Here is a 16,803-nt window from a genome sequence, read left to right as displayed (position 1 = left end):
CAAGCTCTTTACTGGATGTTGCTGCTCTTTACACAGGGCTGGCTTGGGCAGGGTACAGGAGGCTGCCCGCCCACTCTGCCATGGCCCCAAGGGAGGATGATGCTGGTCAGGGGGCTCAGAAGATGTCAGGGACGATGTAGTCAGTGTAGACACCGTCAATCAGCCCTGCCCCGTTGTTGTGCACAAACCAGCAGGTCACTGGGACCCCACGTCGGGGGTCCCGGCTGAAGTCCTTTTGCAAACCCCTGGGAGAGAGAGACAAGAAGACTGGACTCATGTTTCGGATCCAGCAGGGTGGCACCTCCCCAGAAAGACACCCCTATCCCCAAGTCCCCACACCCAGTGACAGCTAGTGGAAGTCCTTCGCCAAGGGTAGGGGGCTCCAGTAGCAGGAATTGGGGAGGTTCTTCCTGGTGTCCACCCACCTGGTGACAGTCAGCCGGTGGTTCTTCACCTCCATGGTGGCATCTGTCTTGGTGGGGTCAGAGCCTGGGTGGGGATCAGATACTTTATAATCCAGGGGCTGGAAGAACTGTCCTGGAAAGGCAAGCCGGAGGCACCAGTCACCTGGGGGCCTGTCTCCTGCCTGGCACTCAGGGGGGGCTTGTGCCCCCCTAAGCACGTCCGGGCCTCCTTCCAATCAGTTTTGTCCTCCTCAGCCTCTTTTCCATTCACCTGCTACAGGGACACAACAACCGTGGCCAGGTGGTTTTAACCTCCTATCTTATCAACTCCAAAGGTGGAAAGAGGTTTGAAGGCCAGAGACAGGGGCACCACAGGAAGTCTCAAATGTGTGGCCCCAGGCCAGGCCCTCAGAGGGCTCAGGAACCACTGGGACTTTGCTAACTGGGACACTTTCTGCCTTTCTGAGGAGCAGGACCCACACCAGGATGACCCCCCTGTTGGCACTCTGAGCCTCAGAGGCCCTGTGGCAGGGCAGTCGTTCTGGGGCACAGCCGCAGAGCTGACCCCTCAGTAGCCCACTGGTTCCAACCCACCCAGCAGCCCGTGTGTCCGCGCTGACATTCTGTGACTCTCCAGCACGTAGAAACCCAGGAAATCCTGGTGGGCAGCGCTTGGCTTCCACACGCGGTGTAGCATCACCTCAAAGGTGCCCCCATCCTCCACAGACACCAGAACGTTCCTCTTCCTGTTGATGGTCACCACCGCCCTGCAGGACCAGGAGGCCAAGAGGACAACATGGCTGCATATGTCCTCCCCGTTCTACAGCCATGTCCTCTGGGAACAGCTCTGAAACCCTGCAGCCCCATTCTAAGCAGTCGGGTACGGCCAGCACCGTGCTCTTCCCCACGTGGGCCCGGTGTGTCTGGGGCTTCCATCTGGAGGGATGTGACAAGGGGCGCAAAGCCGGGCACCACCCCTCCACGCCAGCTGCCTCACTCTGCCCTCACGGATCCTGCAAGAACCGGGGCCCAGAGAGGATCGGCCACTAGCCCACGTCCCGCAGCCGGTGAATGGCAGGGCGGGCACTGGAGTCCAACCGTCTCCCCCTGAGTGTGTGCTCTGACCCCAACTCGGCCCCTGTGCCCCCCACACTGGACTCTACCCACTCTCCCTGGAGCTGCCCACGCCTGGGTTCTGGGACTCAGCCGGGTTTGTGGAAGGAAGATAAGACGAGGCACCTCGTGACAGGCACTGAGTGGATCACCCAGAGAGCTCTAGCAGGAGGGAGCCAGGATGCGGGCGGCCAGGTAGCCAGGTGCAGAGCACGTGACCCAGAGCTGAGGAGCTGGGAGTGGGGGAACCACAAATTCCACACATCTGCATGGCCCACCCAAAGCCCACTTGCATGTCCCCTGCTGGCACTGCTCAGGGCCCGCCCCACCTGGCCCACTCACCCGTCCTGCCGCAGAGAAGCCTGGTCCTTCCAGAAGAACACAGGCCCCCCAGAGCGGGGGTTCAGAGTGATGTTCTGGGGCGTCACTTCCAACTGAAAGCCCGTGGCTGGGTTCGCGATGCCCAGTCGCCCAAAGTAGGTGCCTTTGTGCTGCCCAGGGCTCTGGGCCGTCTGGCCAATGAGCTGCCCGTTCACTGAGAAGCCTGCAGCACAGGGAGAGGTGATGTGTGTGTGTGTGTGTGTGTGTGTGTGTGTGTGTGTGTGTGTAAGGGGGTGCATCTCTCGCTAGCCCCCCACCCATCCTGCCTGCCTGCTCAGAGCCAAGCTGTCTGGCAGCTTTCAGAGAGTTTCCTGGACCTTCCTCCCATCCCCCCCCCCCCCCCGCCTCCGCCCCCCCCCCCCCTCCTGCTGGGGCTGGGCCCACTCCTCTGGGTGCCTCAGGTCACAGGAGGTGCTACAGTTGCACAAGGGATCTGAGCCAGCCCCCAAACCCCTCCCTATCTTAGCAGCAACATAACCGTATGGGCTCAGCAATAGCCCTGTGCAAAGGAGCTGGCCTTCCTTCCCTGGACTCCAGGGCAGCAGGAGTTTGTCTCGGTTTCTACCCTGCCTTGGCCCTAGAGGGTACTCAGTGAGCATTTGCAGCTGTTCTGACTGGACTGTGAGAAACAGAGTGATGAAGGGGAGTCGGTTTCATTCCCTGCCCCAGGAATGCTGATGGGAGAAGCCCTCAGGCCTGCTGGCCCATAGAAATGGAGGCAAGACTCAGCCCAAAATGAAAATGAAGGGCCCAAGAGAGAGTACAGTGGGTCAGGCACTTGATTTGGACATCGCCCACTCAAATACAATTGTGGCACTGCGTGTTCCCCCCAAGCACCAGCTGAGGGACCTCAGGAGCAGAGCTGGGAGTAGCCCTAGCACAGTGTGTGGCCCAAACCTATCCTACAAAACCTTTTTGAGGGGGGGGGGGCGGAATGGGAGAGAGAAAGAGAATGAGAGAGAATGAAAAAAAGAATGAGAAAGAGACAATGAGAGAGAGAGAGTATAAGAGAGAATGAGAGATAATGAGAGAGAATGAGAGAATGAGATAAAGGCCTTTTGTTTACAAACTGTTAAGAATTTCAAAAACTTTTTAAAAGTTAATTTTTGTATTGACAGATGAACCATTTAGTAGAAATAAATAATTTCAAGGACTTTAAAGCAGGCATGGGTCCCTACATGGATAGTGGCTGTGGCCCTGCTGTGGGCCCTCACCCGGGCAGCAGACAAGGATGCCAGCAGAGCCCAGCCAGGGTTCGGATGCACAGGTGGGCAAGGGGAGGGTCTGAGGATGCCTTACCTGTGTCGAGGTCCTGAACCAGGTTCAGGATCACCCCAGGCTCATCATTGATGTTGAAGCACAGGGGGTCTTCTTTCTGGGGCACATGGATGATGAAATGGGGATCAGTGTCCACTGGAGACAGAGAGGGAGTCTGTTAGACAGGGGGGCTCAGCCAACCAGGGCATCCCAGGCCCTCCCGGGGACTCACCTCCGGTCACTCGATTTGGCAGCTGCTGGTGATTAAAGCTGGAGCTTCCCTGGGCAGGCTGTGAGACGGACGAGGACAGCACGAAGGCTGACGAGAGTGAGCAGCTTTTAGGAGCAGGTGGCAGGGTCTTCCCTTGGCTACAGGCCCCTTCTCGGACACTCTCCCTCAGAAGCCAGAAGGCAGGGGTGCACCAAAGGCCTTCACGCCTCTTGGGGCGTGGGAACAGAGGCGTGAACCCCGGTTGGTCAAACCTCCCCTCCATGGGAACCTGGTGACTGCAGGCATGAGCATGGGGAGACCAGGCCCGTTTCAGGGGCACCTTCTGGAAAGCCCCAGGGAGAGGCAAGAGGAGAGCAGGAGCAGAGGAAGCAAGCCTGGGACTTGGCAACTCATCAGGAAAATAGGGCAGAGCCTCAGGGGGTCTAACTGAGGGCTCAGGCCTGGGGACAGCGAGGTGTGGGGTAGAGGTCACTCTGCACGGGGTTGAGGGTCACTTACTCTTGCGGGGTCCCTGCATCTCTGTAAAGGACAATGACAGAGCACGGTGTCACCCCCACCACCACCACCACCACCACAAAAGGCCAGTGCACGGTTCCCAAGTGCCCAGAGCCGCCCCCCTCCCCAGGGACCCCAGCCTCCTGGGACACATTTGCCCACATAGAGGAGGCATGTGGTGTGTGTGGTGGCGGTTTGAAGTGGCAGGGGCGGGGGCGGGGGTTCTGGTTGTACAAGGTCTCCCCAAACACACAGAAGCAGCCACCAGTCTGTGCTGAGGTGAGCAAGGGCATGAGGGGGACAGGATGAAACCACACAGAGGAGAAAAATGGAGGGGAGGAGGGGATGAAGGAGAGGGGAGGAGGACTGAGAAGAAGAATGGGGGGGTGGAGGAGGGCAGGGAAGAGGGGGGGTGGAGGGGGGCAGGGCATCACAGGTACGACACATGAAGCCCCTCTTAAAAACCAACAGAGTTAAACTCTTTCCTAAATTGCGAAGTTTACAAGAATAAAACATTTTTTAAAAATAATAAATTGCTAAGTTTGTGTCCTAAGTGAATATTGATTTTGGTGAAGGTTCTCTTGGCGTCTAATCATGCGAACATATAATTGTTCTATCAGGGATGAATTATGTGCACTGATACTTCACATTGCCACGACAAGGCTCACTTGGTCTTGATTTATATAGAGATGGTTTGATATGTAAGTTCAAAAGCAACAGGAAGCCATTTTCTTTCCCAGTGTTGTCTTTGTGATTTTTAAATGTATTACTTCTATGTATTTGACACTGGTGTTCCCCCCCCCCCAAAAAAAGCATAAACATCTTTCTGATCGTTGTCGTTCTATGGCTTGTCTGTATTTTCTGTTATGGGTATCTAGAGTGATCAAAAACACTTTATAATTTTGTAATGATTGTCATGACTTATTCAAAATTAAAGCAAATATTTAATTGATAAAATAAAAACTCACCCATGGGCAGGTCATCTGGAGGGGAGAAAAAGGAGGAGAATTAAGGTCTAGAGGGCGGGCTCTGAAGCCTCCCAGGCTTCAGCCCCCTCTGCTGCACCCGCCCGTACCTTCTGCAGGCTTGTCAATCACGGGCTCTAGACCGTCCTTGTCAGCCAGACCCCGGATGGTCATGGACGTCAGCGGAGTCACAAACTGGTATTTCAGTGACATCTGCAGGATCTTGGCAGAAAGATTGGCCTTCTCCTCCCCTTCTAACATCTTCCTGCAAGCAGAGGTTTGCTCCAGCCCCACACTGGATGACAACAGCTCCCACTTGCTCATCCTTTCCTCCCTCCCTCACCCACCCGGCCCATGCACACAAAGCCTCCCTTTTCCTGCGCGGTGGCTGACTTCAAGGGCCTCCTAACCTAAGGGTTCCCTCCGAAAAAAACCAGAGATATGTCTCAAAAGACAGAGAGTCCTGAATAGCTGTGGTCGAACCTCTCTGAGCCCTCGGTTTACTCATCTGTTCAATGGGGATAAGGAGGAAATTCCTCAGCATCTTGTGCAGGTTAAATGGATGTCCTAGGAGGAGGATAACTCCTTGCATGCAGGAACGCTGGGTTTGATCCCCAGCACACCATGGTCCCCACCTCCTCCCAGCACAGCTGGGTGTGCCCTTCCCTACCCCCAAGACAAAATGAAGTCTTTTTTTTTATTTTTTTAATTTTGGGTCACACCTGGCGACGCACAGGGGTTACTCCTGGCTCATGCACTCAGGAATTACTCCTGGTGGTGCTCTGGGGACCATATGGGATGCTGGAAATTGAACCTGGGTCGGCCACATGCAAGGCAAATGCCCTATCCGCTGTGCTATCGCTCCAGCCTCCAAAATGAACAGTCTTGACATAGAAGCCCACAGTATAAGGAATCCCCAACACACACACACACACACACACACACACACACACACGCGCGCGCGCGCATGCACGCTCGCACGCACACACACATCACACACACACGCACACGCACACACACACAGCAGCAGCTCAGTGGAATAAACGTTAACTTCCCAGCACCCTAGGGCTTGCCCCCGCTGTTGACTAACTGGTTGATATTAACTCAAGGAAGACCGACACTGACCTACTGACTCTGACCTACTAGCACTCTCCACAGGCCCAGAACCACCCCTGGAAGCTCAGATCGTCTGTCCGAAGGCCCAGGGGTGGGAGATGTATGGGAGGATGGTGCCCACCACGGGCAGCCAGCAGGCTCATACCACTTGGCCAGCAACTCCTGGATGGTGAGATAGGCCCAGAGGCGCTCAACGTGGTTCTCCAGCATGTGACCACGCTCTCGCAGCAGTCTCTTCATCTCCTCCTCGTCCACAAGGCACGTGGTCTTGAACTGTTGGCCTTCCTGAGGGTTGAGACAGGAGATAGGCCTTGTACCAGGAAAGTGCAGATGCCAGCCGGTGCTGGAGGCTTCAGTGGACCCCACAGCTGATGTCTGCAACTTTTTCCTCCTCACCACCACCTCCTCTCCCCACCCCCACTCTTCCTGACCTTCCCTTCATTCATTTATTAATTCTCCACCAGCTTGCTAAGCACCCTAGGAGCTGCATTGCGTGGGCCCATTGACCTGGCAATGGAAGTCCAGGCCCTCTCCAACTGGAATGATTCTGGGGGCTGCCAACAAATACCAAATAGCATCCACCAAGGAGCTGTTCTCATGCTTCCCTCCTCCACATGTTTCTGGTGGACCCCATCCACTTGTCACAGCACATCAAGGTGCCTTCTCTCCCCCAGAGCAATAACAGGGGCCACCTCTGAGCACACCCCATGCACCAGACGTTGTGCACCCATCATGAGTTATTCTACTTCCTCCACACGGCTTTCCAACAGCATTGTCCCTATGGTACAGAAAAAGAAGCTGAGGCTGACCTTAGAAACTAGAGTCATTGCCTCAAGGTCACATGGCCAATCAGTGTGGAGCATCAGTGTGGAGCCAGGGCCCACTCAGCTCTCCCCCACTCAAAGCCCCAAGGGTCTGGCATGTGTGTGACCTCTTTGTAGGGGTGAGGGCACTAGTCGAGGGAGAGACTCCCAGGAGCAGGTGGGAGATAGTGTGGACCTGAGGCTTGGGGCACCATGCGAAGTGAGAACCCCCGGCTCCTACATGCGAGTTGAGCGCTCCAACCCTGTGTCACCTCCCAGCCCAACACCATAGTTACTGGGAACCTCTGGGTGCAGCCCAGCCTCTCCACTCTCTGCAGTCACTGTTTACCCCACGGGCCAGCACATCCGCCTTGAAGCTGCCAAGCTTGTGGTCCGCAATGCGGCCAGCCACCACGATCTCTGAGCCCTCGTAATACTGCTTATGACGGTGCTGGGTCAGCTCAGAGATGGCATCCTGCGGGTACTGCAGTTCCACGTCCATCAGTAGGGGGTTGGCCACTTGGTTGTAGAAACCCTGCAGCGGGGAAGAGAGGGGACGTAGCTGGAAGAGCGCAGCCTCAGAGAGGGTGAGGCACGTGGCCTCTGAGGGCAAACCTTCTCCCCAGGTGGGGCGTTTTGGGGTCCTCATTCTACAGATGGCATCACAGGTTCAGGATTCCAACTCCTGGTGCTTATGCCGAAGAGCTCTGTCTGCTCTCTAGGCTGGAGGGCAAACGCTACCCAGGCAGGGCTTTCTGGCAGGGTGAGGAGCATTGGGGGCGTCTCAGGGCATTATGAGGATTGGGGGTGGGGGTGGGTGGGAAGGAAGCAGACCTGCAGCTGCTGTGTGGCGTCATGATCCTCGAAGATTCTCTTGGCCCGTCCATTGTTCTCCATGGACATGACATCCAAGAAGGTGAAGTCAACGTTTTGGCCAAAGCCCAGGTTGTAGAGTGGAAACTTGCCCCTTATGGCATTGCGGACGTTCTGGAGGATCTGGGAACGGTCCGTGACCCCTACAGCCACATACCCTGGTTGACCAGCTACCGGCTCACAAGCAGGGAGTTGGGGACACGGTGCCCCCCATGGGAGCCAGGGATCTCATCTGAACTCTGTCCACTTCTGCCCCAACTCTGGCCATTGCCTGACCCCGGGCTGGCCTCCCTCTGCCTGATTCCGCTATTAGCCTGCCTGCAGTTCCTGGCTGTAGCCCCAAGTCCCTGATGACTTTCCACCTTCTGCTCTTGCCTGCAGTTCCTGCATGGGCTCTGCCAGTGCACACTCGCTTTCCCCTAAGGGTCCCTCCCAACAAAGCTCAGCCTGGCCCTGGCTGGTGCTTCTCAGGCTTGTGGTGATGGGGGAAGGGAGGTACTGGGGCCATACCAAGCTTCTGGACCGGCTGGCACACACCTTGTTCGTTTGTTTGTTTGTGGACCATACCCAGAAATAGTATGACTTGCTCCTGGCTCTGCACTCAGGGATCACTCCTGGTGGGGTTTAGGGCACCATATAGGTTGCTGGGGATAGAACCTGGTTCGGCTACATGAAAGGCAAATGCCCTACCCACTGTACTATCACTCCGGCCCTTCATACACCTCATTTTTGCTCAAGCTGACCTCTTGCTAGAGGTTTTATGGGGCCATTTCTGCTCAGACTGTCCTTGTCCCTAGCCCTGTGGTCCCCTCTCCTTGAATGCCCTGAGCAGAGCACCGTCTCTTCTATCTGCCAGCCCCAGTGGATCCTGGCTTCCTTCAAAGCGAGACCTTTTGCTTTCTTGGCATCTTTCCTTAGTCCCTAGTCCCTAGTCCTGTGCTTAAATCAAAGTGTGTACTGAAGAGATTGTTGATTTACTTATTTTTGGTGGGGCAGCAAAGGGGGACCATGTAGGGCTGGCAGCCTCCTGGGCCTTGTTCATGCAACGTATGCTCAGCTCATTGAACCATTTTTCTGACCCCTGAACGGAGTTTATTAAGCTCAACCTAGCAATCCTCCTGCTTGGCCTGGCCCTGTGCAACCCCAGGTCCTCCAGAAACGTGGCCGAACAGGACACCAGGCACAAGCAGCACAGCGGAGAACTTTCCAGACTAGATCAGAACTTGTCCCAGCAACATCCCCAGTGGTACTGCCCTGGTCCTGCCTGCCTGTTTGGGTACCACAGCAGCAGCGCCCAGCGGGAGCCCCGGGCCTCACCCTCAGTGGGCTCCCCGTCGGTCAGCATGATGAGAATGGGTGCGTGGTTGCGCAGCTCTGGGTGGTTGACCTGTGCCCGGTTCAAGATGTTGATTCCCCAGATCAAACCTCCGTTCAGGTTTGTGGCTGCAGAGGAGAGAGATGAGAGGTGCCTGCCCGCTCTGCAGGGCACAGAGGCAGGTGAGGGGGGACGCTGTCCCCGAGGCCCTGCCCTCACCCCCAGCCAGGGAGAAGCGTCTCACGAAGTCCCGAGCCGCCTCCAGGTTGGCCGCGGAGGCCCGCACCAGCGAGTCACGCCACACTTGCACGTCCGTCCCGAAGAGGACCAGGTCAAAGTAGTCATCTGGACGCATGTCCCCCAGGATTTTCAGGAGCGCCTCCTTGGTCTGCAAGGACAGAAGAGGAATAGGGCTGAGGGGCAGATTCCCGAGACCACCACAGGGGTACAGAATGGATAAGCTGGGGGGAGGGGCTAGACAGGATAGCCAAGAGAAGACAAGCACCCCTGGAATCTGCAAACTGATAAGGAGGACAGAGAAGGCAAGGGACAACCTGGGGTGAGGAGAGGAAATGACCAGGAGTTTGAGAGGGGTGGGGTGCAAAAAGAGGATCCCAGGGTGCTGTAGCTCCCACTGTGGTTTCTGTATACCACAGACAGGGCCCCCAAGGTGCTGCGGGCAGTGGCACGGCCTGCTGCCAGCTCCTACACCAAGACCCCGCTCATCCCAGATCTTCCAGGGAAGGCCTCAGCTTCTGAGTTCTCTGCCTGGGTCTGGGGCTTCCCTTTGGCTGTAGGAGAAGTGAACGCACTGGCTCGTGCTGTGCATGGTGCCGGGTGATTACAGACCCCTGGACATGAGCACTCCTTGCTCAGTCGCCTGACTCTGACCACGAGCAGAAGCTCCCAGCCTCGACTCTGGCAGCAGCACCAGCCTGGGGTGGGTGATGGGACCAAGACCCTTTGCTGGGTGAGTCGTTGAAGGACACGTGTACCTGCTTCACTTTCTGGCCTTCCATGGAGGTGCTGATGTCAATCACAAAAACCAAGTTCTTGTTCAGGTTTGTGAGGTTTTGGGGAGCAAAGAAGTGGGCAAAGTAATTATTGGCGACCTGAAACACACAGAGAGGGGTGAGGCCACTCGAGAAGCCGCCCCACTCACCCTCGGGCTCTTCACCAGGCGCGCAGACTCACTAGGAGGTTGCAAGTCTTGTCTCGGTGGACATCGTAGGTCACCCGGAAGTCTCCGTTCATCAAGGAGGTGGAGCAGGTGGGGCAGGACTGCTGCTGGCTCACCGTGGGGCGGAAAAACACATGGCCCTGTGCATGGAGGAAGGCACTGCTGGAGATTGTGGCTGCAGACAGGATGCTTGCGAAGGTGTGTGTGTGTGTGTGTGTGTGGTGTATGTGTGTGGGGAGGTGTGAGCATGGGGGTATGGGTGTGTATGAGTGTGTGTGGCAGTGTATGTGGGTATGTGGGTATGGTGGGGTGAGTATGGGATATGGGTGTGCATGAGAGTGTGTCTGTGTGTATGTGTGTGGGTATGGGTGTATGTGTGAGGGGGTATGAGTGTGTGTGTGAGTGTGGGGGTTTGGGTGTGTATGTGAGTGTGTGAGGCACAGCCGTCTATGAATAGAGGGCACAGGCATATATAAGTGTGTGTGAGTATGTGTATGTAGGGGTATGCGTGTGTGTATGTGTGTTGTGTATGTGGGGGGATGAGCATGGGGGTATGGGTGTATATGAGTGTGTGGGGGGAGTGTATGTGGGTATGTGGGTGTGGAGGGTGTGAGTATGGGGTATGGATGTGTATGTGTCTGTGTGTATGTGTGTGGATGTGGGGGTGTGTGTGAGGGGATATGAGTGTGTGTGAGTGTGACGGGGTTTGGGTGTGTACGTGAGTGTGGGAGGTACAGCTGTGTATGAGTGGAAGGCACAGGTGTGTGTACAAAGGTGTGTGTATGTGTGTGGGAATGGGTGTGTGTGAGTGTGTGTATGTAGGGGTACAAGTGTGTGTGTGAGTGGCATGGTTGTGTATGTGTAGGGAGACATGGGTTTACGTGAGGATGGGGGATATGGGTATGTATGAGTGGGGAGTATGAGTGTGTGTGTGAGTGTGAGAGGCTGTTTATGAGTGGGCAGTATAGGTGTGGGGGGATACGGGTATGTGTGTATAAGTGGGGATATAAGTGTGGGCTGGAGCGATAGCACAGCGGGTAGGGCGTTCGCCTTACAAGCGGCCAACATGGCCGACCCGAGTTCGATTCCTCCGCCCCTCTCGGAGAGCCCGGCAAGCTACCGAGAGTATTCGATATGCCAGACACAGTAACAACAAAGTCTCCAATGGAGACGTTACTGGGCCCGCTCGAGCAAATCGACGATCAACGGGAGGGCCTTTACTTTTACTTTATAAGTGTGGGGAGGGCGGGGGGTGGGTATGCATGAACACAGAAATGAGTCTAGTGGGTCCCCTCACTGCCCAGATGCTGAGAAGTGGCAGAACAAACCCGAGTTGCCCCTTTGTGTTTGTTAAACAAGAATATATGAGCTGGGGGTGGGGGTGGCTGAAAGGGCATAGTACACAAGACTCGAAGTTCTATCCCCAAAACTGCAGTTTCTCGAGCACCATTGGCAGTAGCCCCTGCGCTCTGCCAGATCTGACCCTCTAAAAAAAACCAGCAATGGCAACAATAAAAGTAAAATATGTTCAACAACAACAACAATAAAGAAATAAAAGCAAAACAATAGCTTGAATTGTCAGGAAAACAAAGACCCATATCTTCCGGGTCCACTAGTGGATGTTGTATTTTAGAAAGAAACCTTTTAAAACTAGAATTGTTTCTTTTGAGCGGGGTAGCTACACCCGGCAGTGTTCAGGGGCTACCCCGAGCTCTGTGGGGAGTCATATCTCGTGGTATTCCGGGGACCATGGGATGGCAGGGATAAAACTGGGGTTTGCTTCACGCAAGGCAGTGGTACTACCCCTCTGACCCCGAGAATCATTTCTTCGAAGCGAGCTGTTGTGGAATCACTCCCTAAGGTAGGTGGTGCTAAAAGGTTTGCTCCTAGCACCGGGCCCATATCCTTCCTCTGAGCCCTGGGAGGAGGGAGGCAGGAGACATCCAGAATGTCTGCAAACGAGGATGAGTGCAAGGGTGGGGCGACTTCCTTTCCTTCCCAAGAACACTGGCGCTCGACATGCCAGCCACAGCAACTTCGGAGGTTTGCTCCTGTGCCCCCTCTTTCCCCGAAAGTTTTCCCAAGGGTGTGAGACATGCAAACAGGAAACTGAGGTTCAGGCACAATAGAAGCTCATTGAGTCCATGTAGCCCCACATCGGGAGCAAGGGTAGGCCAGCATCAGCCTGCAGGACTTGACTGAGTTGCTGAAGAGCTGGGAGTGCAAGTTCCCCTGGGAGTCCAACCTACAAACTACTCACTGTCTCTCTCCCTCCTCAGCAAAACGGCATCCCAGGCATCAATCCTGGACCAAATTCAAATGTTCCAGGAGTTGGGCCAGTCAAGAAATCTCAGTGGAGAGCCAGAGATGGTTCAGAGGTCAAGGATTTGCCTTGTACTTGCCTCAGTTCGGTCCCTATGGCATGGCATGACTCCCTGAGCACCACTGGGTGTAGCTTTAGTGGCACAGCACAGGTGGGAAGGAGGCCTCTTCAAAAGAGAGAAAACCCAGCACCCAGCGACCTGCACGCACCTTTTTCCCTGAGAAGGACTTCTTGATGAGTTGATTGGCCAGTTCCTTGGGGAGGAAGGGGGCCTGGGCTTCCAGCTTGCTGATCCCTTGGGGCTCAAAGATGTCCACGTCAATCTGTAGCATTGAAGCAAATTCTGAAACCAGGTGCCCATGGGGGACATTAGCAAGCCTCAGCCCCAAGAAAACATGAGACCTGGTGACTGACTATGGGCAGCACCCAGTCAGCTTCAGCACAAGGCCAGGCCCATCATGGGGACTCAACTCCCACAACACGGGTGGATGCCGGACAAACGAACAAACGTCAGTGCCACAACTTGGCCACCACTGTGGTATCAATAACGGCTCAGCCCCTGGGGTTGCCTCAGGCTCTCTTACTCCCAAACTAGCTGAACATTCACAATCTCTCAGGATCCTCTGGCAACCCTAAGGCACATAGGACCTCCCAACTTCCCAACACCCATTTAACAGCTGAACAGGATAAGGCTCTGAATGGGGGAGGAGGCAAAAGATTTTGTGAACTGCAAGCCTACCAAGCCCTTTGGCCCAGGCGCTCAGGCCCCCATGCTCAGTCGTCCTGGTGTACCTCAAAGTGATGCACTAGCTGCTTGGGCTTGACTTTGATGACTATGTCGTACTGCATGAGGTTCCGCTTCAGCAGCTCCTCATAGGTCAGTTGGAACGTGGCCTTGCTGCGGGGCCCCACGGTGATGTGGATGGTGAATTGCTCCATGGTTCTCCCAGAAGTCCTGAGCATGCCCCCAGAGGCAACAGCAGACCAACATGAGTGAGCTGAGGGGCAGTCCTTGTCCCCTAAAGCCTGTCCCATGGAACCCATTCCTCTCTTCAACACGGTTCATGACTTCCTTTGACCCTCTTCACTGGATGGTCTAGTAGAGCCCACGGATGGGCCTTGTCTCTGGGAGATGGGGAAGTCAACACCCAGTCCAGTGCTTTTGGGTCAGGGAACTCCGCTCCCTGCCAGCTCTGCTCTGGCCAAACCAGCAGGTTCCTAAACTCACCTGACAAGGCCAGAATTCTCTCCTGAGACGGCTGCCTTCCGGTATTGCTTCCACGCAAGGGTTTTGTCCTTTATGTTCCCAACAAATGATGTTCCATCTGACGTGCTGTGGGGAGGGAAATGCCTCAGGGGAACAACCCACCCAGACTTCCTGCAGAGGCTCCCAGCCCCAAGAAGGCCCTGTGTTGGGGGATCTGTCGAGAGGGCACCTCCCGTGGGCCGTGGACCCCAGACCAAACCACACCATGGAGCCTTCAGAGATCTCAGCTCCAAGTGGAGAGCAGAGGACAGCCCCCAGCAGGGCTACTTCATCCCCACAGAGGTCCACCCACCGGCCCCTACTCTGAGCTGCTCACTGGGGCAGTGCCTGGTGACTGGGCACTTTAGGGAGGGATGGGCACCGTGCCAGGCACGCACATGGCAAAGTCACTGATGAAGGCCGTCTTGGGAATCTCCACATCGAAGGCTATTTCCTTGGCCTCGTCGGCATTGTTGACCACTTGGCTGGTGATGACATAATGGGCAAAGCGAGAGGTGACTTTGCAGTTGACTTTCAAACTCCGGATGATCACCCCATCCACGGTCTGAAGTAAGATATGAGAGGTTTATGGACTGGGACAGGGCCTCTGAGCCAGCCTCCGTGTCCTGTCTGGCTCTGACCCTGCTCCGAGGCAAAGTGCCTGAAGCAGCCAAAATTTTTGGAAGACCCATTCTGCGCAGGGAGTGGGTGGGAGCATAAAGTGGAGGAGAGGCCCCATTTTGGGGAAGAAGGGAGCCTCCCGCCTTGAACATGAACAAAGGGTATACCCCCAAAGGCCAAGGGAAAACAAGGCTATAGCAGAGGCCCCGCTCACTCACCGTGTCCACAGTCTGTCGCTTCTGTAAAACAAACCAGGACAAGTGTTAGCGTGAGATATAAGGGGGACCCTTGCATGTACCCCTGCTCTCATCTCTTTCATGGGAAGGTGACCCTATCTGTCAGGTCCTAAGTCCCTGCCTTGGGTTGCACCCAGACCTAACTTTCCACCTCTGCCCTGAGGGTTTACCCACATACCTTGTTGCCTTTGGGCTGGTGTGGGGCTAAGCCCCAAGTAAACATGGCCTGTAGGGCCAGGAGGGAGGCCAGGGACAGGCACAGCAGATCCCGGAGGCCCATGGCGTAGTTTAGAAGCTCATAGGTCCTGTGGCACTATCTGGTCACTTTGCTCAGACCATTAATCAATGCAGGTCTTGATAAACATGGATTAAACATTAGACAAGAGGAAGGCAAATGTTATAATTTAGGGGATCAAGCAAGAATGGGCAGTGAGAGCTTTCCCCGTGGAGGGATTTCCCACATGTTAAGCTCTTAGGTGGGTCCCTGTGAACAGAAGTGCACTCGGCCAACAGGTACTGTGAAGACCCCAAGTCTAGTCTAATCCTGCATCTGACAGGGACAACAGCAGAGGTGCTATGAGGTGTGGTACACAGCCCTTGTGAGAAATGAATTTATACCCTTGGTGAGATGCTACTCGCATAATCCTTCAAGCAACAGCAAGCTTTTCAGCCAGTCCCACTTTCAGTGGGGGTGGTGGAGAAGACACTGCTTAAGATGTTTGTCCCACCATGTTTTTGAGGGCACCAGCCCTAGCAGCAGCTCTGCCAGTGCGGGGCGGGCAGGCCTGGGTCTGTGGAATAGTGAGCCTTGCTTTAGGACAGTTGCTTCGTCTCTTGGAACCTTCTCTCCTAGACCTATAAAGAATAGAAGTTTTATGATTCCTGCACCTGGGCAGAGATGAAGGGCAGACAAAAGGGACGAATATCTAGTGTCTCCGTGGAGAACCGGCTATGTGCCACACAGGGCTCTCAGTTGTTTTTTAGTTTGTTTTGTTTTTGTTTGGGGGCCACACCTGGCCATGTTCAGGGGTCACTCCTGGCTCTGTAATTACTCCTGACTGTCTGTGTTCAGGGGACCATATGGGATGCTGGGGGTCGAACCCAGGTTGGGAGCATACAAGGCAAACTCCCAACCCACTGTACTATTGTTCCAGCCCCTGACTCTCAGCTGCCCAATCTCCCCATGGCATACCTTGAACATTGGTCTCACAGAAAGTGGCAGAACAAGGATGGATTCAGGCCCATATCTACAAGGTTTCCACACCAGTCTATCCTTCAGTGACAAAAACGGCCTCTGTATTAGTAGGAACAAAGGGGCAGAGGCAAAGTCCCTTCAGCTGTGCCCCCACCCTTGATCTGAAGTTTCTTCTCTTGTGATGCCTCAACCTTATCAGTCCCCCATGGACACTGGGCAGAGAGCCCCTGGTCAACCCACCCTGGGACCCAGAGGGAGTTGTGTGTGTGTGTGTTGGGGGCCAAGTGGCCGTTTTGATTTGTTTGCTTGTCCCAAACTTTGTCTCATGCAGCTGCTTCCAGGAAAGGGTTTATTGTTCTCAGGAAAGAGCGACCTTCTGACCTGCTTTCTGGCCCGTTGGAAGAAGAGATGGATCGACATGAAGCTGTATGCTTTGGTTCTGTTGATTTCCAGGAACCTTATTGACCAAGCCCTGGGTAGGTTGGGTGCAGAGTCAGATTTTATGCCACAATGAAGAAATGTGAATGTGATTCTGGGTTCCTTGTGCTGAAGTTTTAGCAAACTCAGCGAATCCCAGTAGGGGCCAGAAGCTGGCAAGCAGCATGAAAGAACCACAGAAATCTGGAAGGTCTCAATTCCCACAAGGCTTGGGAGAAGGTTCGTGAGAGAGGAAACTGGAACATACTTGGGAAGAGGGCTGGGAAACGGAGGGAGAGAAATGTAGGTGGGAGAATAGGAAGAGCACTGAGGGGAAGATGCAGTTGTCTGTCTTGGAAGCAAGATCTCACAAAGAAGGTTGAGGAAAAGGCTGGGTATGGTTTGGGATCAACTAGCATAGGTCTGATGGCAAGCAGTATTTTTAGATGAAAACACTGGAGATATTTTGAGCAGTGGTGTGGCAAGATCAAGACTGGGGTTATCAGAAGGCTAGTACCATGTCTGCTCCATAGAAGGTGCGAGAAGCAGACTTGTGTGAATTGGGGAGAGGAGGAAGAACACAGAGAGAGTGAAATGTGACCAATGTCCAGACCACTTCTCAGCATCGTTT

At 54.8% G+C, this 16,803-nt stretch overlaps 1 protein-coding gene across 1 annotated transcript; it reads right to left on the bottom strand.

The window, feature by feature from the left end:
- On the bottom strand, positions 1 to 14,890 carry ITIH1 (inter-alpha-trypsin inhibitor heavy chain 1). Its single transcript, XM_056129727.1, has 22 exons — positions 14,739 to 14,890; positions 14,543 to 14,563; positions 14,102 to 14,268; positions 13,686 to 13,790; positions 13,250 to 13,412; positions 12,667 to 12,780; positions 10,149 to 10,274; positions 9,950 to 10,066; positions 9,174 to 9,342; positions 8,957 to 9,082; positions 7,601 to 7,782; positions 7,116 to 7,301; positions 6,109 to 6,248; positions 4,958 to 5,112; positions 4,851 to 4,865; positions 3,886 to 3,906; positions 3,388 to 3,474; positions 3,198 to 3,311; positions 1,860 to 2,061; positions 999 to 1,171; positions 426 to 537; positions 1 to 245 (listed from the first exon to the last, which is right to left on the bottom strand). Exons 1-22 carry the CDS (start codon positions 14,838 to 14,840, stop codon positions 116 to 118), a joined length of 2,727 nt encoding a protein of 908 aa, XP_055985702.1. The 5' UTR covers positions 14,841 to 14,890; the 3' UTR covers positions 1 to 115.
- Between the last annotated feature and the right edge of the window lie 1,913 nt (positions 14,891 to 16,803).

This window comes from Sorex fumeus, unplaced genomic scaffold (assembly GCF_029834395.1).
Source record: "Sorex fumeus unplaced genomic scaffold, SorFum_2.1 ptg000072l, whole genome shotgun sequence".
Lineage (NCBI taxonomy): Eukaryota > Metazoa > Chordata > Mammalia > Eulipotyphla > Soricidae > Sorex > Sorex fumeus.
The sequence above is the reverse complement of the archived record's forward strand: the minus strand, read 5'-3'. Positions and strand labels throughout refer to the sequence as shown.